We start from the raw sequence: 22953 nt of genomic DNA, 5'->3' as shown, positions 1-22953 counted from the left end.
GTGGCAGCAATGCTATGTGTTTTAGTAAACTTGTTTTAAGCAGTTTACTGCTTAAAACAGTAAACAGTAAAATGTGTGAATTTTAGACTTCTTCACACATCCAAGTGAAAGAAGAAATATACATTTTGTGATCCAAATGTATGATGCAACATAGCTTAATGTTAAATGCTAACATTAAGGGTGATAAACATGACCGGAAAGGTAGACATAAATTAGCTTAGTGATCAAATGGTCTTCTGTCTATCATTGTGATTGTGAAGTTTCACATGATTGTGCTTCAGGCACAGCACTAGAGGTGTTTTAAACATGTCTCTGAAGTACAGTGGAACAGCTGAGGGGCAGGCACTGCGGTTCCTGTGGCCCTTCTCATGGTCTAAATTTAAAGCTGCCCTCACCTTAAAAGGTACTGACGGTGTCTTGCTCTTTCTGCCGAGTGGCAGCCTTATTTTTGTTCAGTGGACTGCTGTCCTGTCCACTGACCCTCGCCCTACTGCTTTTGCTGGATCTGAGCTTGTTTGTTTGGAATAAAACACATTTTCTTCTTGTTGTGGACTGGTACATTTTTGTTGGTGGTAAGTAAAGGCTTGTATCTTTTTTTTAAGTTCCATCAACTTCATTAAATTATGGTTTGTCTTGTTTGTGTCTGTAAATTTCCAACACTTGCAATGGGCCTTGTTTTTGTGTCATGAGTTTTCAATAACTGGTTAATTGATCTTTAAGAACATGTTAATTGATTTTTTAAATTATGCCCCTCTCTAACAAAGTCTTGTTTGTTTTAGAATCATATTCTGAATTGCATGTCTTTGATTTACAATAACATAATTATAACATGGTCTAGGCTGCTGATTCTGCATATAGTTCAGTTTAAACAGGTATCACTGTGAACAAACTTTACATGCATTTTTTCAATCCGTCAAGCCATTCATTAGTTACTTATTAGTTACTTACCAGTTATTGTGACCATTAAGGGATTATGAAACAAAGGATCCTGGGATCATTTGTCTCCAATTTGTTCTAGTTTATCCTGAAACTCTGCACTAAGAAACATCATACAAAATAGTTTCCTGACAATGTTGTTACTTGTGTCTCTAGTGGTATTTTGCAGTTTTTTTTTTGACATTGTTGTGGCTCACTTTGTTTGTGTGTCTCATACTGTGTGTAATGTTATGCTGTCATATTTATGACAGCTTGTCCTAAGAGACTTGAATCATTCTTCACACTTTTTATGGCATTATGCCCAAGTTGAGCATTTTTCTCAGAATGTCTGCATATTATCTTTCTTACTTTCTTTTTTTTAGCTGATCTTTTTTGATAGTTTACTCAGTAGAAACGACCACTAGCTAGACTGGTGGGTACCCCTACCCACTAAATGACATATGGGCCTGAACTCTGCAAAACTATTCTGTAATGTGTCCATGATTTCATTATGTACTTCTTTTCTGTATTAATAAGCTAATAAAAAGACCTCTTCATAAAAATACATACATTATATACATATATACATTACATTAAACATGATAATTGAATACCTTATAACCATAGTAGAGATAAATATCACAGTATTTTTGTGATTTATCTTCCTCTTCTGGAGATTTTCTGAATTAAACTACCACAAAATAAAAATAGTGAATGTTGAAAACTTCTGCTGCAGTTCATTTATAACTCGCTGCTTCATTTAACACAGTAGAGGTAGATCCTGGGCAGAGCTAACCCTTCAACTGTTAAAACATAACCATTCGTAACCCCGACTTGGAAAAAGAAAACAACGTGTTTTTATCAGTCACTAATTCCCTAAACCATCCTTTCCTAATTCCTAATGATCATGCTCTGCTTTCCCCTAACCTCCAGCTCAGAAATCAGTTTATTGTAATAACAGTGAGATTGATTTACAGAGCGGGTAAACTAGAGGGCAGCCATTGTAAGTTGGCGGAGCGGCCCTTCGGGATGTCAGGATCAGTGCAAGTGACTCAGAAGCAGCAGCAGAAGCTGCAGCTGCATCAACAGCTGGAGGAGAAGCAGCACTATGAGAGCAGCTATTACCTGAGCACCAGGTCGTCTGTTAGCAAGCAGGCCTTCTCAACTCACAAGACCAGCAGCCATCGGTAAGAGGCTCAAAGTAATATAGTCTCTAAATAACAGCAAGAAATAAGCTAAAGCAAACTTCTTTGGATATGGGTTGCTATCCACCTTTAATCAAGGTGCCTAAAATGCAGCTTCCTAGACATATTTGCATTTTTACTTGGAGTCTGGTGGTATGATTAAGCAAGCAGTTTGAGGTGCACCTTAGTGCAGAAAGAACAAGTTTTTTTTCTAACTCAGAGTTCTTTCTTATTTATTTTTTTTAAACAGTGTTTTTCTCCTTAAAACCAGGTCAGAATATTCTTTTAGGTTTAAGCAAATACTCTCTTTTTTTTTTAGCAAGATTCACTATTTGAACATTTACAATCCAAATTTATGAAGATATATTGTTGAGTTGTTTTTCCCTTTCAAATCGAAAAACTGGTTATTCATTCTTTTAGTTGTGCTTATTGTAATTCTGTTACTGTCATAATTCTGAAACTCTTGTCTTAACAACTCAAAAAAGTTATGTTCATGTTTATTAAACCTGATGGCCTAAATTAGATTAGTTTACTGTGTTGTAATTAAGTTTCTAATCAGATTAAAATGTATCTTTCGATGATTTTTAAAACGTGTCTTTGTCTTTTGAAGACAATTGTCTCCACACTGAATCTTGCAGTTGCTATAACAACAGTTGTGACATTAATTTGTTACTAATTATTCCTAGTTTTAGACATCTCTATATGTAATGTATTAAAATCTATATTTCAGACTAATTTATCTGTTTTGTTACTGTATTTTAGAATGACTGTGAGTGGAGTAGAGCAATATGAAAAGGTGTTTGCTGACTCTATGCGGTTATACTAATGAATAAAATAAAACAACTCTTCCCTTCTTCAAAGGAAAGGCTTAAATAAAAGTACTTTACATTTACATTGCATTTACATTTACAACTTTACATTATGGAATAAAGGTTTTAAGATGTCAGATAGGAAATGCTCAACACACCAAACAGATAATTACTGTTGTTATCAGTATTGCGGTTCTCAGATATGGTGGAAACATTGCCTTAATCTTTCAGACAACACATAATTGTTTTAATTCTAGGCATTTTAAGACATCAAGGCTTCATTATGCAAAGTCAATGGATTTACAATTGCCAAACCACATTACTAGAGATTGGTACATCCATCCAACCATCCATCCATTTTCTTATACCCTTGGTACTTGATTGGTACATTGGTACATATAATGACACCATTGTGCCACCAGCACTCACCTTGTAACCCAGGGGAAGATGGTTTTTTGTTGCCTGTTTTAAGCTTAGTGGGGCTCATGTACATGCCGGACATGTTGCTTTCTAAATGAGGTCAGGGAAAGAATTTCAGCTGTAACTGAGAGCTGCCAGCTGTATTCATAGACAACTGAGCTATTTCTGAACTCTTTGACATGAAGCATTGCCTTCAGGCCAACTGTAAATACACTCTATGAAAGACTGGAAATTTTCCCAAACCCCCATTAAAGGTTAACTCTGTTGTAAATAATACCACTGCAGCTGTACGATACTGGCTGTATGTGCTTTTATGCTTCTAGAACTACATTCTGTTTCTAATTTTCTTTAGGGTGAAAATATTTCTCCCTATAGAATTCATGTGACTGAGTGGAACATAATTTCTTCTTAGACTTTAAGCTAAAAACTTTTTATGCCCCTGAGTGCCCATTCAGTGCACCTTGTGAGTCAGCAGCGGAAATAACTTCTTAACGCACTCACTTCAGATGTTTTCCTGTGACTTGCACCCAGCATACTGCGTGACCATGATCCTGTAAGTCTGAAACAGATATCCAACCCTGCGTTAAGCCATCTAGAGAGAGGAAGGCATATTTTAAGTGAAAGCAAGGCTTTAAAGTGGACCTTTACACCACGCTTCATATCCGCTAGTTTTTGTTCCATTTATAAACCCTGCAAACGAAAAGAAAGTCTGAGAGGTAAATGAGTCAGAGAGTAGTGTCGAGTCAGGGTCTGGAGGGTGGAAGTAAATGCAACATCTTTTCTGAGTAGGACTGGAGAATTGGTTTTAGATGGCTTTATGTAACAAGCATGTTTATTTAAGGAGGTATACATAAGGCCAATGAGCAAGTGGAGTTATTTCAGAAATGCACTGCAGCTTTTCTTTCTTTTTTTTACTTTTTTGGATGATTGTGTTTATTTTTACAAACAAATGTGTCAGCTGGCAGTTTACAAAATGGAACTTACATCACAGCCAGTGGTGGTTCTTCCACAAATGTTGCCCTGGGCAGGTCGCTCCTTTAGCCTCCCCCAAAACACGACCAAACACATAATTTATTACCTGACAATTCATTCTTGTCAAGGAAAAACCATTTATTAGATGTCAGAAACAACACAAACAAATATTCCTTGTATTGTTTTATATAGAGAGATAAATATATGAGCTAGACAGATTTAAACAATACATTTTGGAAAACTAAATGTCTTCTGTTTTTACATAGAGTTTTGGGGATTTTAAAAGCATCTAGAAAGCATAATTCAGTCCAAATATGTGCAGCTTCATTATATCATACTTTTCAAACTTGTTCTATGCTAAGGTCCTTTTTGTCTTATGGTGTCCCCACTCATGGTGTGCAGCCCTGAACAGAACGCTACATTCCTCATATCAAAATCGATCAGAGCTTTTAAAAAAATTCTAGCAGTACTTCATAAGCTGATTTAATGTTTCAGTTCTTAGACAAGAATTTTTTGGTAAACTTTCAACTTCCTCTTCAAGTCTTTTGTAAACAGATAAGAATATTTTTTAGAATTTGTAGTGATATGTAATATTTCTCATTTTGATTCTTTTTTTTTATCTATCTGCGACTGTTGCCTGCCTTACTTCTGTCTAATGGTGAATAATTTATATTTTCCACACAGCTTTGCTTGGGGATTTAGCTAAATGAATATGCTTGATTTTATTAGGAGAATTTCTGCAAAGATATTTTTTACAAACCTTTCCTTCTTGTGTGTTTGCAACCAGTGTGGGACAAACACAAAATTCACAACTTTAGATCTTGTTTTTGGACATTGAATTATGTCAATTCAGTCATAAAAAACCCAACAGCAAGCTTTGAATTCAAAGAAAATGTCTTGTCCTTTATTTATAACATCTCCACCTTTATACAGCAGTTTATTGACAAACTGTTTTTAATTTGGATGTCATCTCCTACCTCTAAGCCTGAAGACCTCTGTGAAGACAGACAAGGGGCAGCAGGTGGTTAAACTGAGCCCGCTACCCAAAAGAGCCAAACGTACCTACCTGGCCATGGACAAGGACAAAGAAGTAATAGGCTACGTCATTCCTATGTTTAGAGCAAAGTGAGTACAAGAAATCCGGTGTTGTTTTTATTAAACACCAAATGAATTTTGAAGTAATTTTTCTGCTTTCACATCCTCGTGGTTTTGGTTTTCTTTAGCCATGACGTCGTACGGGGACTGATGGAGGCTCAGGAGGATGATGTTACAGAGGAGGGTATTAACTATGTGGCAATGAGGAACCTGTTTGTCAGGGAGGCCAGGGAGGCCATGGAGGTAAAGGTTGAAAAGAAAACAAGATCAAAGCATGTCAGGGAATCAGCAGAGCGCATGGAATTTGACAGAGCGGTAAGTCCTGTTTATTCTGTTTTCACTTAATTGGGACTCACAAAGCCAGTTCTTATTTACTCTTTCCATCCCAACATGGGATCCCCATCGTGGTGAAGTTGGAGGAGTGGTCAGAGTTTCGTAAGAAAATGCACCCAGATAGGCTGACGCACCCTCCGGAGTTTATTGTCAAGCCCCGTGGACAGACTGTGTGGGAGGGCAAAACAGTGAGGCTGCACTGCACCGTGGCCGGATGGCCAAAACCAAGGATTGCTTGGTAAGTTACAGTTCAAGTTTAGTAGCATTATTATTACAATAGGCTGATCACAACAATCAGCTACCATGTGGAAATTCAAAGGAAACAATGTCCTCCCCATCCCCTCTGCCCCCAAGAACCACAGCATAAAAACTGTACACATTAATTTCATGTCAGAAAGATCAACTACAAAAGTTAATGAAAATCTTAAAACTGCTTTGAAGGTATAAGAACAATGTGCTGATCGATGCCAAGGCCCATCCTGAGAAGTACACAGCCGAAAGCACTTACAACATGCACTCCTTGGAGATCAAGAAGTAGGTAATCATTCACCTCACACTCTGCATTGCTTCAGCTCCAATCAATCACCCATTATGCAAATAATCGACATGTTCAACCTTCTGCTTTGTCAAATGTAAACAGACTGCTCATTTCTTGCATTTTATTTTTAGTTGCGATTTCTTGGACACTGCTCAGTATTATGTCTCCGCTCTCAATGTGAAAGGGGAAGCTTCCTCTGCAGCTACTGTTGTTGTCAAACGTAGGTGTTTTCTTTTACATGTAGTTCTACCTTTCTTAGCTGCAGCTAATGACTCCTGGAATTAAAGATAAAAGATGAGATCTATAATTGCATCATTTGCTACATTTCCAAGCATCATCATCAGATGGGGGCTATGAATGCCACAATAACCCTTTTCTCCATTTTTGTGGCAGATGGATGTACCTTTTGCTTTTATTTCAACAAAAGCAATAGATTTAGAGAATGAAGCAGCACCAAAGAACATCTTAGTCTCTCATAAACAAAGATCCTAATAAAATGAAAAATAGTAGTTTTGTCACAAACGGCAAAATAAACAATAACACACCCTGTTTTTGTACAGGCTAACATTAGCACTTTAGCAGCTAGTGAACTTAGCACTGTTTCTGTTATTTACTGTGTCAAAAGAGTATGCAAACCCATACCTTTTGTCATATTTAATGAATCTATATGACAACCTATTTTGTAGTTACTTACCTATAATATAGGTAGATAATAGTCAGATATTATCTACCTATGTTGTCATTAACAACATTTGTGTTGCTAATGATGCCATAAAAATATGTACTTCCACCACGAAGATCTCTGAGTAACAACATATGCTGCTGGTTTGGCTATTCCAGCACAACTGAGCTAATATATAAGCAGAAAAGTTATTATACCTAAGCATACTTGTATGTGGAAGTGCTAGAAACTATTGCTGCATGGACAGCTGCTTATAAGAGCATTTTTCTCAGGAATCAAATATTGTTAAAAGGCCAGTTGTCAAGAAAAAATTAGAGAGTGGAAATTAATTTTTGTGAATTTAGTTTGTTATACTGCAAGAATTTTTGTCACACAAAATTATAGATCTAAATTTGTTCACAGGGTTCCAAGATAGAGAAGAAGGTCCATTTGATCCCAAACCACGTAAGACAAATTTTTATGTAATATTTGCACGTTTGCTTTTAAAAAAAAGATTTTAAATGACTATTTATTATTATTTTTACTGTAAAATGCTTACAATGATAACAAGCTTCTACATTTATGTGTCTTCAGTTCTATAGAGCATAATTTGTATTTTACAATCATTGACCACAAATAGTGGAAGAAAACGTAGGTCATAATTTTAAAAAATAATATTTGATGGTATCTATTCTCTGTTTTCAGATGGTTTTTGCCCTGAGCATGGGGTTACTTTTCATACAAGCATTATTGACAAATTTGAAGTGGCCTTTGGTCGTGAGGGGGAAACACTGAGTCTGGGCTGCACTGTCATCATTTTTCCCACTGTGAAAAAGTACCAGCCTGAAGTTGTGTGGTACAGAAACTGTAAGTTAGAAGATTAAATGCAAGTAACTTTTTTGTCTTTGTTTTGAAGCAAAGTGTAACAGTCATTTATTTTTGCTTTTCTTGTCAGCTGTACCTTTGAAGCCCTCCAAGTGGGTGCACACACACTGGTCTGGAGAACGCGCCACTCTCACTCTAACCCACCTTAACAAGGAAGATGAGGGCATGTACACCTTGCGCGTCAACACAAAATCCGGCTTTGACTCCTACTCAGCCTATGTATTTGTCAAAGGTAAAGTACCTAAATTCATTGCCTGGAAATGTTATGGCAAAATAAAAGTTCAGCCTTTGAACAGAGATACTTTTGTGAGGGTTGCTAACATAAAAAACAACTCTCTCACGTCTGCACTGAACAATACTCAGACTCAAGCAATAGAAATGTGGCAGATCTGTTTGGTTTTTTTCTGGTCATTCTTGTCACTAAGTTGGTTTAATTACTGAAAAAGTGGATACAATGAGTGATTCCCTGATCATTTTTAAAACTTCTCACATAGTTTAGTTTTTTTGAATACTTTCTTAGACCATAATGTGATGCATCTCAGCTAGTTACAGTGAGGCCATATTAACTGTAAGTGAGGCAATGAAACCTGAGAGCATACTGAAGATCCACCTAATTTAGAAACACCACAAGTATGAGTGGATCCGTTGACATGGTTGTGCGTTTCTCGCTTTACCAGATGCTGATGTGGAGTTGGAGGGGGTTCCCGTGGCCCCCCTGGATGTGCGTTGTCACGATGCCAACAAGGACTATGTGGTGGTAACCTGGAAGCAGCCAGCAGTGGAGGGCAGCAGCCCTATCCTCGGATACTACATCGACAGGTTGCTTAGCTTTAATGTATTTTACTGGAAATATCTGTGAAAAAAGACTCAGTAATTAAAATTAATTCTGCATTTAGAGCACATAAGAAACTTGTATTTATATTGAAATACACACAAAAAGTATTTATTGTATTGACATTTGTCCAAACTTCTTTGATTTATAACTGTTTACTTCTTCCAGTTGTTCAGTTGTCACAGTGCTGTAAAAATATCTGACCCCATGGAATTCCCTGATTTTTCATCACATTTAAATGTTTCAAATTGTGACTGAAATTTAAATATCATACACACCTGAAATGGAAAAGCGGGGAACCTTCTTAGGAGTAACATGCTAACCAAAGCTACTCTAAAGGGCCATCAATGACTCATCTGGAGGTCACAAAAAAACCCAAACTACAACTAAAGGAATGCAATTCTCTTTTGCCTTATTCAATTTTAGTGTTATTAATTAAATTATAATGAAAAGTACTGGATAAAAATAGTATATATTGGGGAGCTGCTAGACAAAAAAACTCACTGCTGACAGTGGTCAGTCCATCCATCCATCCATCCATTCATCCATCCATCCATCCATCCATCCATCCATCCATCCATCCATCCATCCATCCATCCATCCATCCATCCATCCATCCATCCATCCATCCATCCATCCATCCATCCATCCATTCATTCATCCATCTGTTCCCTATTCACTTGGAGAAGCTCCTACGGGAGAATCCCAAGCTGCTGCCTTAAAGGGAAATTTGCTTTTTGTATTTGTTCCAGTTATCTTTGTCTGATGTTGAAATGTGTTCAAGATTTTAAATATTTAAGTGTTACAAAAAAAAGAAATCCAAAGAAATCTGTAAAGGGGTAAATATTTTTTCAGAGCACTGTATGCCAGCAGGTTACTTTTTAGAAAAAGCTATTTCAACAACTGACATGAATATATGTTGGTGTTTTGTGTTGGAAGGTGTGAAGTGGGCACCCATCACTGGGCTCAGTGTAATGATGCCCCAGTCAAGTACGCCCGGTTCCCTGTTACAGGGCTGGTGGAGGGGCGTTCTTATGTCTTTAGGGTGCGTGCCTTTAACAACGTGGGAGTCAGTCGTCCATCCCGCATCTCTGATCCTGTGGTTGCCATGGATCCTTCAGACCGAGCTCGACTCAGAGGTTTGAGACATAAGAGAAACCTGTTGACACCCTTCTCTATGTAAATTGCTGATGATTGTCCTCTCCACAACAGCTGGACCACTGGCACCTTGGACTGGGGTGATCAAGTTCACAGAAGAGGAACCCACTGGTATAACAATTCATGTGATATTTTTCCTGATAAAGTTGAGTAAAGCTGGGAATCACCACTACTGATTTCTAATTTAGTCAAAATAAACTTGAAATTAACCCGCAGAACTTTTTTGCACATTCTGTTGCATCTCCTTTAATGTCTTACATTTTAGCAAATAAATTTCAGAAAGCCTTTCAGGGCCGTAATTTAGGCCACCTGTCATGTTAATGTGACCTGACATTGACTTTTTAAATGGTAAATAGTAATGTAAAGTTTAAGATAATGTAACTCAGATCATGACCCAGCATATATTTATTCAATGTACAGTATTACTGATAAATATTTTGTCCTCTAATTACATTCTTTACTACAAGCTCCCTTCTCAAAGATCATAATTTTCAGTTCTGCAAACACCAACTCAACACAGTGTGTCTGCCCAAACCAGCTTTAAACATCCAGCAAATGCTTTGGTTGGATCAAATTCTAGGCAAACAGAGGTGGACTATTTAAAATATTTCAGATTTTAAGTATACATATTAATGTGTTGGCTCATTTCTATCTATAAAACTAAAAAGTCTAAAGAAAACTAAATTCTACATTACTGTTAGTGTTGATAAAACATCAACTAGGACGCTTGCTATTTTCATTTTAACTGAGTCATCTGTTGTGCCAACCAGTTACCATATGTAAGTCTAGATTACCATTTTGGAGTAAACCATGAGTGTGTTTTTTTTTACACACAGTGGGTGTGATTCCTGGAGAACCTACTGATGTTGTGGTCACTGAGGCCACCAAGAGTTATGTGGTGCTTGCCTGGAAGCCCCCAGAGCAAAGGGGTCATGAGGGAGTCATGTATTACATTGAGAAAGTAAGAACATTTTTCATATAGTTGCTTGTCCTTTATGCTAGTCTTATTTGTCACTTCATTTGGATTTCTAATAATCTTTCTTGCAATGTTTTTTTTTATTATCTTTCCACAATATGCATATTCCCAGGTTTCCAATTGATTGTTTCAGACATTCTTGCTGCTTTCATTCATTTGTCCTCTATATGGGAATGACATCACACCCGAGTTGAGTTTTAGTTTCAAGTCGATCTATCTATCTATCTATCTATCTATCTATCTATCTATCTATCTATCTATCTATCTATCTATCTATCTATCTATCTATCTATCTATCTATCTATCTATCTATCTATCTATCTATCTATCTATCTATCTATCTATCTATCTATCTATCTATCTATCTATCTATCTATCTATCTATCTATCTATCTATCTATCTATCTATCTATCTATCTATCTATCTATCTATCTATCTATCTATCTATCTATCTATCTATCTATCTATCTATCTATCTATCTATCTATCTATCTATCTATCTATCTATCTATCTATCTATCTATCTATCTATCTATCTATCTATCTATCTATCTATCTATCTATCTATCTATCTATCTATCTATTTTTTGTCAGTACTGTTATATTGTTGACAAAGAAAACCAATTTGAACACACATCTAAGTTCATTTAGCATAGGAAGCAAACCCCTCAAGAGATGAGACATTGTTTTCCCCTTAGTCAGCCAGCAAATATTATGTGTGAAAGGTTTTTATTCTGGGATTAATTGGCGAATATCTCAAGGACTTAAGGGCTTAGAGGCACATTATACACTGGATAGGCCACCGGTCTTTCACAGTGAAATAACCTCCAACAGAATATGGCTGAATATAACATAATTAGCTTTTTATAAGCAAAAGCACTCTCTTCAAACTTCAACTTTAAAAGTTTTCCTGCTCTCTGTTCTCAGTGTATTCAAGGGACAGACACCTGGCAGAGGGTGAACACTGGGATGCCAGTGAAGTCCCCTCGCTTTGCGATCTTTGACCTGGCAGAGGGTAAATCATACAACTTCCGTGTGCGATGCTGCAACTCCGCTGGCGTGGGCGAGCCCTCCGTACCCACCGGAGACACCATAGTTGGTGACAAACTTGGTGAGCTGACAAAACTTGCAGCCGCATCACTACAGACTTTGCATACAGAGAACCCTGCTGCATTATTTAACAGGATAATATCTGTAGTTTATGCCAGTCCTGTTTCTGATCCAAGTGCTTCATCTTTATAGAATTTCGATAAGTGACATCCTTTAAAATACGCATTTTGTGTCTTTTATTTTCCTGCAGATCTTCCCTCCGCCCCAGGCAATCCAGTGGCCACCAGAAACACAGATACCTCAGTGGTTGTCACCTGGGGGGCATCTAAGGATGTAAAGCACTTGGTTGGCTATTACATTGAATCTAGTGTGACGGGAACTGATGTGTGGATGCCTTGCAACAATAAACCTGTCAAGCAGACCAGGTGGGAAATGTTTGCTTTTCCTCAAAGCCACAGAAATTAGAATTAGTCTTGGGATATGTCCTACAGTTGCTTTCATAGTTTTGGGCAATCCATTTTAAGTGTGTATCCACCGCAAAAGAACTACCCAGAATTTGCACACGACCTTACAGCTGAATCCTAATAGATATTCTTCCCCCAGAGGAGAAGTGCCCCTTGGCGGCCAGCAGAATATATCAATAAAATATACCTGGTTGAAATGTATTCCTTTCAGGTTTGTGTGCCACGGCCTCACCACAGGGTCCAACTACGTGTTCAGAGTAAAGGCGGTGAACGCTGCTGGATATAGCCAGAACTCCTCCAATTCTGATGCCGTGCTTGTACAGGCTGCTATCTGTGAGTGCAACTTTTTACAAATGATTTCTCCATTGTTCACATACCCTGTCATATTCGGCCCACGCTTTGACCCGCTCTCCTGCCTGCTGGGATGGGTTTAAATAATTACTGACTCATTTAAATATTTAAAAGAGAAATCCTGCTGAAGAACTCCCTTAAAGGATGTATTTTTACTTTTACCATCACTTCACAATTTAACTCCCCTGAGCTGCAAACAGAAATGCATTTACTGAATACTAATGCAGCATGTGTCTGCATGAGGAAAAAGTCATTTCTACATGCAACCATTTCCGCCCATTTTCTTTGCCTTCTTTAGGCAAAGACATTACCTAATGTTTTAAGATGCTTTACTACATGTCAGTATTGATTTCTTTTTAACTGGATTTTGCTGGAGTTTTGTTCTACTGTTTGATAAGTCTTCAGGGAGCCTGTTGGTGCATGACCAAGCTGAAGGCTAAAGCAGTGTGTTTTGAAACAGCATGTTCCTGTGGAGAGTCCCGCCTGTCTCCAGTAATTTTCTTAGAATGACACTTGCCGACTTTCTGCCCTTGAGAGTAAGTATTTTACCTAGTTAAGCAACTCTCAAAACAGTGTGTTGCATCTGTGTGTGAAGCTCATAACCAATAGCTTTTATACTTTTTGTGTGTCCAGAAAGTATTTGCCTCTTCACTGGTGACTTATGATTTAAGATGACCTAAAAATTGCAACAATCAATATCACAAAGATTAAAATACTTAGGCAATTAAAAAGTTTGTTGATTTATTGTTTTGTTTTTGTTGTTGTTTATTTTTTTTTTAAATAAAAATGTATCTCTAATCATTTTTGTCTCACCACTATTGCTGACGGCAGCTGTACCTGCAAGCCCCACCAATGTGAACCTACTGGAAGCCGTGAAGGATTACATGGTTCTGGGTTGGACTGCACCCACTGACAACGGAGGAGCCGACATTAGAGGATACTTTGTGGATTACAGAACAGTGAAGGGGAACATTTATGGAAAATGGCACGAAATGAACCAAAAGGCTCTAACCACAACTTCCTATAAGGTAAATTCATACTGAAAATGTCAAGCGGTTTACTTATTGTCTTGCTGTTCACAAGTGCAAACATCTTCATCACTGACTTGATTAGTTTAAAAGAGTGGCTTTGCGTAATCTGCATCTTAATCTGTTATGTTCCTTTAGGCCGAGAACCTGAAGGAAAACGTCTTCTATCAGTTCCAAGTCCGTGCAATGAACATGGCAGGTGTGAGTAAACCCTCTCTGCCCACTGCAAGTTTGGAGTGCAAGGAATGGACCATTACTATTCCAGGTACAAGATTGTAGTTTGAAAAGGCAAAAAAAGATGATTGATTGCCTAACCTTTAATCTGATTCAGTGAAAATTTATCAGTCATTTTGAGGAGTAATCTAACATCTAATCTGATTTAAGATGATTGGATTTAGTTCTTTCTCTTGCCTCATGCTAAATACCTAATATTCCTCAGTCTTTTAAGAAATTTCTACTTAAAATAGGTATGCATTGTAAGAATAAGTATAAGTAAAATATTCTCCTGTTGAAGAAAAATTCTTCAAGCGATACAACTTTGGTTTTTGATCTTCCAAGGACCCCCTGTTGGTCTCTATGTGATGGAGGTTCGTGACACCTCTGTTGTGGTCTTGTGGGAACCTCCTGTGTTTGATGGACGCAGCCCCGTCAACGGCTACTACCTGGACATCAAGGACGCGTCTGCAGGCGAGGAAGGCTGGAAGGCTGTGCATGAGAAGACCAACAAGGGAAAGTTCATGAAGGTAAATAAAATAAGCATAGTTAGATGAGGGAATGAAACATACTGTTTTTAAGTGCCTCCTTTCCGACTCTTTTTGTGCTAAATTAGGTGACTCGGCTGACAGCAGGAACATCCTACGTCTTCCGTGTGCGTTCTCAGAATCTTGTTGGAGTTGGAAAACCCTCCCAAGATTTGGGTCCAATTCTGGCCCAGACTCGCCCTGGTGAGTGCAATTAATATTTAAGTCACACATTTAGTCTCACTTGATTCTTGCACATGTCAAGTTAGAAATATAGAGAAAAAACATATTGCTTGGTACAAATGCAAGCTTTGACAGTTTATGTTTGCAGTTACATACATTTTGAAGATCTGTTGCTGAACTGACTATTTTGTTTGGTCTTATTTCTTTTAGGCACCAAGGAGATTTATGTGGATGTTGATGACAACGGTGTCATTTCTATGATTTTTGAATGCTCTGAGATGAAAGAAGGCTCACAGTTTGTCTGGTTCAAGAACTACCAGGAAATCACAGACACATCTCGTCTCACTATTGCCACCCAGGGCGGCAAGTATGTGTCCTCATTGTGATTGAGTCCAACATACGATTCCAGCAAGAAGCTTATATACACTTATCTTTGGCATGAATATCAGAATAATTTTAAGCTTTTCTACATGCATTTCAAATTTTCTTGATTTTGACTTTAAAATAAGGATTGATTGAACAAGCTGTCTCCAGTCCTCATAGTTTTCTCCTCAACTGCACCCTGTACACATGCTTGTTGTATGGGTTGAATAGGTTTCTTGTATAATTTTGGCTAGGTATTTGACTTCTTGAGAGAATTAGTAGAGCCCACTTAAATTTGTTTGTTGCTTGTTGATGGCTCATGAGAGTTCGAAGTCAAGAAGAATGCAGCTTGCAAAGAGACAATAAATCAAAAAGCAATTGATAGATGTACATATTTTGTTTTTAAAACCACTGGAGCTGTATTTCTTAATCAGCTCTAAATCCATTCTTGATCTTAATCCATCCCTAAGAGAAACTTATGGCATGCATAAATCTTATGTACATTATGAATGTACAGTATGTGAACTTTTCACTGTGTTTCTCCAACATATCCGACTCATCAGCCTAAATGAGTAAAACTCCTTTGTTTATCTCACTTCCCATGGTTGTTGTCTTGTGTTTAGATCCAGAGCTATCTTTAATAGTCTCTCTATGGAGGATCTGGGCACCTTCTCCTGTATGGTCACCAACACCGAAGGCATCTCCTCTAGCTACATTCTCACTGAGGAGGGTGAGTCAGCCCACAGTCTTGGCAGTGCATGCTTGTCTGTCCTAGCCTGCTTGAACAGCTGCTTGATATTATGTTCATACACCAGGATGTGTGTGGCTGACTGAATGGATATTATTCAACTTTTTTTTCCTGTCTTACTGTTCTCCTGTTTGACAGCCCTCCTGCGTCTCCTGGACCTTAGCCATGAACACAAGTTCCCTGGTGAATATTAAATCTTAGCTCAAATATCACACATGCAATTATTTATCATTCATGTAGATATAAATTGGAAAAACAACTTATAGAGACAGTCTAAGATATTACTAACACCGCACAAAACTAGTCAAGTCATTCCTTTTGTGCTTGGTTGCTCAATTACCTGTTCAATGTTTTAGTTATTCCCTTCAAGAATGAAATGGCCATGGAGCTGCTTGAGAAAGGCTGTGTGCGGTTCTGGGCTCAGATGGAGAAATTCACTTCTGCCTGCCAAGTGGAGTATGTTTTCAATGATGTCATCATTGAGCAAGGAAAGGTGGGCATAAATGGAACAATAAATCCACATATTTTGTTCTAGTGAGCATTTGTACTGAAATATGTGCATTTGTGTGCTTCCCTGTCTGCAGAAATACACGATGAAGTTCGACAAGTCCAGCGGCCTTATAGAACTATTTATGGACTCTCTGGAAGTCACTGATGAAGGAACGTTTACCTTTAACCTGGTGGATGGCAAGGCTAAGGGCACTACAAGTCTAGTGCTAATTGGAGATGGTAAGATCTCAAATACATAATAGACATCTGCAAATACAGATGGTTTATAACGACAGACGAATAAGGTACTCTGCAGGTAAAGCATGTGTCCACTGAGGGGCAGCAGATCATTCTTTATATTTTTGTGTTGGTGATAAGTTTATGTAAGATTTTTAAAAATGGTCTAGGACTGAATATCTGCAGTTTTTTTTATCCAGAATTTAGGGAGCTACAAAGGAAATCTGAGTTTGAGAGAGCAGAATGGGTCAGGAAACAAGGTAAGGAGTAATGCTTTATCTGTAACATGTTAAGATTTTTGCTTATTGGTATTTTTCTTTAACTATTTTCTGTTTCCAATAAACAGGTCCTCACTTTGTTGAGTACCTTGGCTTTACTGTCACTCAAGAATGTGATGTGCTGCTAAAATGCAAGGTGAAACAAAAAACTTTAACAATATAAAGCTACCAATATTACCCTTTTTAATTCATGTACCCTTGTTGATCACCTCCTTTTTCTACAGCTTGGAAATATCAAACCAGTGACTGAGATCATATGGTCTAAGGACAGCATTGAGATTGCAGAGGATGATGAGGATGCTGCGAAAATCGAGAAAAAGGACTGCGACCTGACCTTTAATATTGGAAAGGTCGGTCTGACGGTGTACATTGTGAGGAGATGAGTGTTTATGAGTTAAGAGCTAAAATTGTAGTGATCCAGCTCTGCTTTCATTTTAGAGCTTTACAAAATGTGCTGCTAGTCATACATCTCTGACACAGAATAAAATATCATTTTATATATATTTTATAGACATATTTATACTGTATATTCTTGTAAGCACTGCTAGACTCAGAACAGCAAATATTTCTAGTCAGAAGTCTGAAGAAACATTAAATTATTACATTTTTTCTGACAAATTGTATCTTTTTCAGCCCAGTTCCAGTCAGAGTTTTATTTACTAATTCATTTCAAACAGAAGTCATTTTAAATTTGGATTTTACTGAAGCATTTGAACAGTACAGTATTTATCTGGGGTGGAGCGATTACACAATGTTCACATCTAAAAATATTTCAAAGGAAAAACTGGAAAAATTGGTTTGAATCTTTTGCAGTTTTCTTTGATCCACAAACTGTGAAAATTATATATATAGGCTTAAATGTGAACATACAGCCCTGTTCTTGGATGAATATTTAAATTTTGAAGTTCTTCTCTGCCTGTTTGGTGCCAGCAAGCTTCTGGCACAATTTTGTATACATATTTGACATTTCTCCAGAAGGTATTTAGATTCTCCATACATACAGGTACAATTTTCAGTGATGGCTGAATGTGTTAATTTGGGAAGAGGTAGTGGGTTTTTTATTCATTAGCACTAAAACAAACCTATGGCGATTTAAACTGATCACTTTTGACAGCTTCCACTTCATGACAGTTTTTAGTTAAAGCAGACTACAGGTTTCTTTTGAATATCCTAACCAATTTCTGTTCATCTGAGGGTCATAAGCAGGAGGTAGGCAGAATAATGGTGAAGAGGTTTCATTTTGGGTAAAACACAGGCTGAGACCAACTGGAAGCCAAATTGAGAAAAAATTGGCTTACAATAGAAGTATCCAACAAAAAGTGGTTGAAAACAAAGAGATTAAGTTCTAGAACAATGACTACTGTTGCGAGGAACAGATGAGTAAAATAAAATGAACGTGCCACAGTGACTGAGGAAGAATGGCAACAATTACTGGGAAGGGAACACATGGGAAAATAACTGATCAGGAATTAATTTTTTATTAAACGCAATAAAACACAGAATAAACTCAGAGCTCAGAACAACTTTCAAGGTCTAAAGATTATGACAGAGAAAGACAGTTGTTTTTGTGTTCAACAATGATGTTGAGCTCAACCTTAAAGTGAAATGTATAAAGCAGGGTGATGTTAAGCTTCTATAATATTTTCCTTAAAGCTCCCTGTTCAATCATGTTAAAACTTGTGGACTGTGCTTTTCTTGCTTGCTACAAGAAAGCATACGATTAACTTAAATGAACTCTATAAATAATAAAAATAAAAGTGATCAATTATTCAGCCAATTTTATGCCAAATTCTTGGTAGTGAGCTTCGAAACTGTAAACTAAATGTCACTGGAGGTTTATCTATATATTTTAGACTGTAAGTGTAATTTTGTTCCTCTATGAATTACAGAAAATCTATTCATTTGTGGATCTTTGACAAAAAATAAATAAATAAATAATGTATATATTGCCTTATTAAACCACTGTGAAAAAAGAACAGGTCAAATGCATCATTAAAATCCAAAAATAAAATAAATAAATAAATATTTTCTGATAATGAGTTTATCCAATTTTCTGACTGGAACTATATATTGAGCCTACAGCATGTGGTCTATCTGTGTGTTTCATCCATTCATTCATTTCATCTCTAACTCTCAATTCAATGTAACTCCTCTGGTCACTTTAATTAAAGAATAGTAACTGCTTTTGTCAGACTCATGATTCTTTGACTGAAGTGACTGAAAGTGCCAGAGAAGTTATATTAATCTGTCATCATAGTTGTTCAAACGTCACTCAACACCAAAGGGTTGGTGTTTTTGCATAAGCTCCGGTCAGTCACATTTGCATTGCCTGTCTCATCTGTCTAATTCACAGTGGGTTATTAAGCAAGAGCAAAAGAAAGGAAGGAAAAAACCATCTGCAAAGGACGTTCTCCTGCCACCAAGGCCTAAAGTCTGGACATAATCTATCTGTCATAAGTTTCACTTAATGTCTCAATGTGTCCTCGTCGTCTTATCTTTTTCATGTTTTCCTCCATCATTTCATGTTTTATCGCCTGCAGCATCATGGGCGCCAGAAAAGCCTGGCTTTTCGGTTTACCTGGTCACTGTGTTCCTTTTATTCTGTTGACTGTCTCGAGAATTATATTGTGTTCCACTTAATTTAATTTGGAAGGGGAATCATTATTGCCTCAAGGATACTTATGTGACTTTTTTTTAAATATTAGATCTCCAAGCAAGACGCAGGTATCTACGAGGTCTTCCTGAGAGACGAGAGAGGAAAAGATAAGAGCGCCTTCAATCTTACAGAAGCAGGTGAAGTACTCTTTGTGGATTTCATTAGCAGGGAATTAGGAGAAAAAGTGAAGATATGTTAAAGTTACATAAAAGGTTTTATTTTTTTAAAAGTCACATGAATTATTGCTGTTATTTTCCCCAGGATACCAAGCTGTAATGAATGAGCTCTTCAGAGTTATTGGTAAGTAGTTTTTCATGCTAAAGAACAACTCCTAAGGGAAACATTCAAAATGAAAAGTGCATCAGTGTGTGCAATTTTCTTAAAATGCTCTATCTAATTGTATAACAATTTTCTCATAGTTTCCACAGGGTGTTAAAGAAGAGACTGTTTTTGTTATTTTCCTTGCAGCCAATTCTTCCAGTGACATTCAAATTCAGAGTTCTGAAAATGGCATCATCCTCTACTCCAATGTGACATATTATGATGAGGACCTGCGTGTCGGTTGGCTTCACAAGTATGTAAAATTAACATCATAGATATATTTCACAGCATTAAGCAGGAACTCTGGCCCACTGTATCAGTATCAAGGGATTGATCAACATACATCAAACTTTAACAGTTGAACATAATTTTGTGCTGCAATTTATTCTTATATTTATTAGGGTCTGCTCTCAACATTATGTTATAAATACATACACTTTAGAAAGATTATCAAAATACTTTCAGATTTATGTTGAGAAAAGAAAAAGATCAGAACAAACCCTGTTTAGTTCAAAACATGTTATTTATTATAACATAGAATTGGAAAAAAAAAACTATTGTAGCAGAGGGACTGAAGCTGACCCCTAAAACTACCACATTTCAGTGTTCTGGATTTGAAGTCTCGCTAAAAAGGCCGTCTGAAGCTATTTGATCTTTTTGCTCTGGATTTCTTGATCAGAGATGCCAAGATTGCAGCTTCAGAGAGAGTTAAGTCCGGCGTCACAGGGGAGCAGCTTTGGCTTAAGATCAATGAACCCACAGAGAAGGACAAGGGCAAATACACCATGGATATCTTTGATGGCAAGGATGGAGTAAAGAGAGTCTTGGATCTGACTGGCAAGGGTAAGTCAAAGTTTTCAATCAATAGGAGACAATTACTCCTTACAATTAGAAAATAATTACATCCTATTTGAGTTGTGCTTTATTAGTCTTGTTCTAATTATAATATAAATGTTATTTTTCTGCTTTGCAGCATGGCAGGATGCATTTGAAGAATTCCAAAGGCTCAAGTAAGTAAATAAACTCATCCAACTCCATTGTTCATTTCTGCGATTCTGGGTTTTGTATTCAAGGATGTTTATGTGCAAAAATAGTAAAAGTTGTCTCAAACCTACAGTGTACTTTGTGAACCTCTGAGACAAACACAACACATTTCCTATTATTATGTAACTTAATTAATAACCCCAATACTATTTTTAGACACTTCTGACAATCTTTTGTCTCTTCCTTTCTTTAGAGCAGCAGCAATTGCAGAAAGAAGTAAGTTATTATTCTTCCTAATCTTACTGGAATTTGTCTTTCATAAAGTAATGTAACATTTCTCAGTTTAATTGGAACTCTTACGTTCTGGATTTATACTCACAGAGTGATGTATTTCAAACATGTATTCCTATTAATCTTGATGACTATGGTCTACAGCTACCAAAAACCTAAAATTCAATTTCTCTGACAAGTAGAGTACTAGATAAGACTAATAAAATTGTTTTAATCTATGCATGTTGTTTTATAGTCATGTTGTGGCCTATGCAATCATGGAGATATCCGCTGAGTTAACAGGTGTCCAGCAGAGTTTTTGGCACTCTCCACAAGAGGAATAAGTCAGTAAAGGTTATTGTTACAGACGTCTGTGCTTTACAGAGTTTTGCATCCACACATATTAACAAAAGTTAAGTGCAAGGTAAAATGTATTAGAAAACATAAGGATATGTATTGCCTCGAGAAAATTGTGAAGTAAATTTTCAAATTAGGGAAAGATTCAGAAAGTGTGGACTGCAGCTGGAGTCACTGTTGTATCACTTATGTTATAAAACAGAGACACTGTCGGAATCATCTTGACTCTGTGAAGGAAAAAAAATTTTTTTTTCTTCCAAAAGCCCTCTTTTCAGATCAAAGTACACTTTATTTTTCAGTTGGAAATCAAGGTCCCAGAATCCCATGACTGATTGGAGAGTTATTCCGCTCTATTCAAATCAGCACAGGCTGGGCTTTCTCCCGTGGTTTTTAATGTCCATTGTGTGACTGCGCTTGATTGTTCAGCAAAATCTTTTGACCTAAAGCCTCATTGTGTGTTGTCAAGAGAAATATGGAAAAACATTCCCAATCATGCAGATGAGCTATATACCAGTACTTATACTAACTGATGCAGTAATTCATACATTCTTACCCAGGAAAAAGTATTGGAAAATATACAATGCAATACATATACATATTTTACACTGGTTTAATATTTGTGCATTAAAAATTCTCTTTTATTTCACAAATAAAAAATAAAAAAATCTTTTAAAATACTTATAGAGTCAAAGTGCAAAGCAGGGAAACAAAATGTGGTAAACATTCTTGGCTTTTGATCCTGTTTTTCTTGCTTAGACCGCGCTCGTGTTGTTGGAGGCCTGCCAGATGTGGTTGCAATCCAGGAGGGCAAGGTAAGGAAATTAAATAGTGTTAACTGCAAACATACTATTGACCTCTGTGCATCAATGTATCATCCCTTTGAGTGCCTCCTTTCTTTGAAATCTGATCGAGGCTCCTGCCAAATGCATGTTTGTAAAACCTGTAAAACTAAATTCTCCTCTCTCTCTCAGTCCCTGAACTTGACTGGCAACGTGTGGGGCGAGCCGGCGCCTGAGGTGTGCTGGGTGAAGAACGACAAGGAGCTGGTGTCGGATGACCACTACAAGCTGAAGTTTGAGCATGGCAAGTTCGCCAGCATCACAATCGCAGCTGTCACCACGGCCGACTCTGGCAAATACGCCCTCGTGGTGAAGAACAAGTACGGCAAGGAGGCCGGCGAGTTCACTGTCAGCGTGTACAACCCTGATGAGGAGAGCAGAGAGGACAAGAAAGACTAAATGTCAGGAAGAAAATGGAGATAATTTGCTGAGCTGTCTCTAAATAATGTTACCAAGGCACATGCTGGTGCAATAAAGCTGTTAAATGAATACATTCATTTTCATGCCTCTTTTAGTTGTTGCAGTTGATTTGTGTATTTATAGATAGATCGTTATTAGAGTTCTTAGTTTTGACTTTACACAATGAATTAGAAAAAAAACAAGTTTTCAAATATTTGCATTTTCAGGAGAAAATTGGCCAATTCCGATCTCTGGTCAAGTCATATGTGGAAAATAGGATGCAAAAGAACATCAGAATCAGGTATAAAAAACAGATCCACACATCCCTAAAAAGCAATATCTCACACAAACGACACAAGCATGGCTCCATATTGAGACAAGAGATTGAAATATACTGCAAGTAATACAAACAAATAA

General features: G+C 37.2%; 1 protein-coding gene across 3 annotated transcripts; it reads left to right on the top strand.

Moving 5' to 3' along the window:
* Nucleotides 1–443: 443 nt before the first annotated feature.
* LOC102229069 (myomesin-1-like) lies at nt 444–22634 on the top strand. Of its 3 annotated transcripts, XM_023335754.1 has the most exons (38): nt 444–572; nt 1893–2102; nt 5285–5425; nt 5524–5710; nt 5809–5966; nt 6170–6262; nt 6398–6486; nt 7351–7392; nt 7633–7794; nt 7883–8044; nt 8490–8631; nt 9584–9783; nt 9857–9913; nt 10639–10763; nt 11707–11890; nt 12080–12254; nt 12505–12626; nt 13476–13672; nt 13811–13937; nt 14231–14415; nt 14502–14616; nt 14806–14962; nt 15582–15688; nt 15845–15889; nt 16063–16199; nt 16291–16435; nt 16633–16692; nt 16779–16846; nt 16935–17060; nt 19064–19141; nt 19416–19503; nt 19628–19666; nt 19835–19940; nt 20367–20530; nt 20661–20697; nt 20925–20947; nt 22055–22110; nt 22270–22634. In XM_023335754.1, the coding sequence occupies exons 2-38, from the start codon at nt 1945–1947 to the stop codon at nt 22534–22536; spliced, it is 4524 nt and encodes a 1507-aa protein (XP_023191522.1). In that variant the 5' UTR covers nt 444–572; nt 1893–1944; the 3' UTR covers nt 22537–22634. The 3 variants fall into 3 exon arrangements, with proteins under 3 accessions (XP_023191522.1, XP_023191525.1, XP_023191524.1); XM_023335757.1 differs by lacking the exon at nt 1893–2102; XM_023335756.1 differs by lacking the exon at nt 19064–19141.
* Nucleotides 22635–22953: the final 319 nt, after the last annotated feature.

Source organism: Xiphophorus maculatus, chromosome 6, assembly GCF_002775205.1.
Source record: "Xiphophorus maculatus strain JP 163 A chromosome 6, X_maculatus-5.0-male, whole genome shotgun sequence".
Classification (NCBI taxonomy): domain Eukaryota; kingdom Metazoa; phylum Chordata; class Actinopteri; order Cyprinodontiformes; family Poeciliidae; genus Xiphophorus; species Xiphophorus maculatus.
The sequence above is the reverse complement of the archived record's forward strand: the minus strand, read 5'-3'. Positions and strand labels throughout refer to the sequence as shown.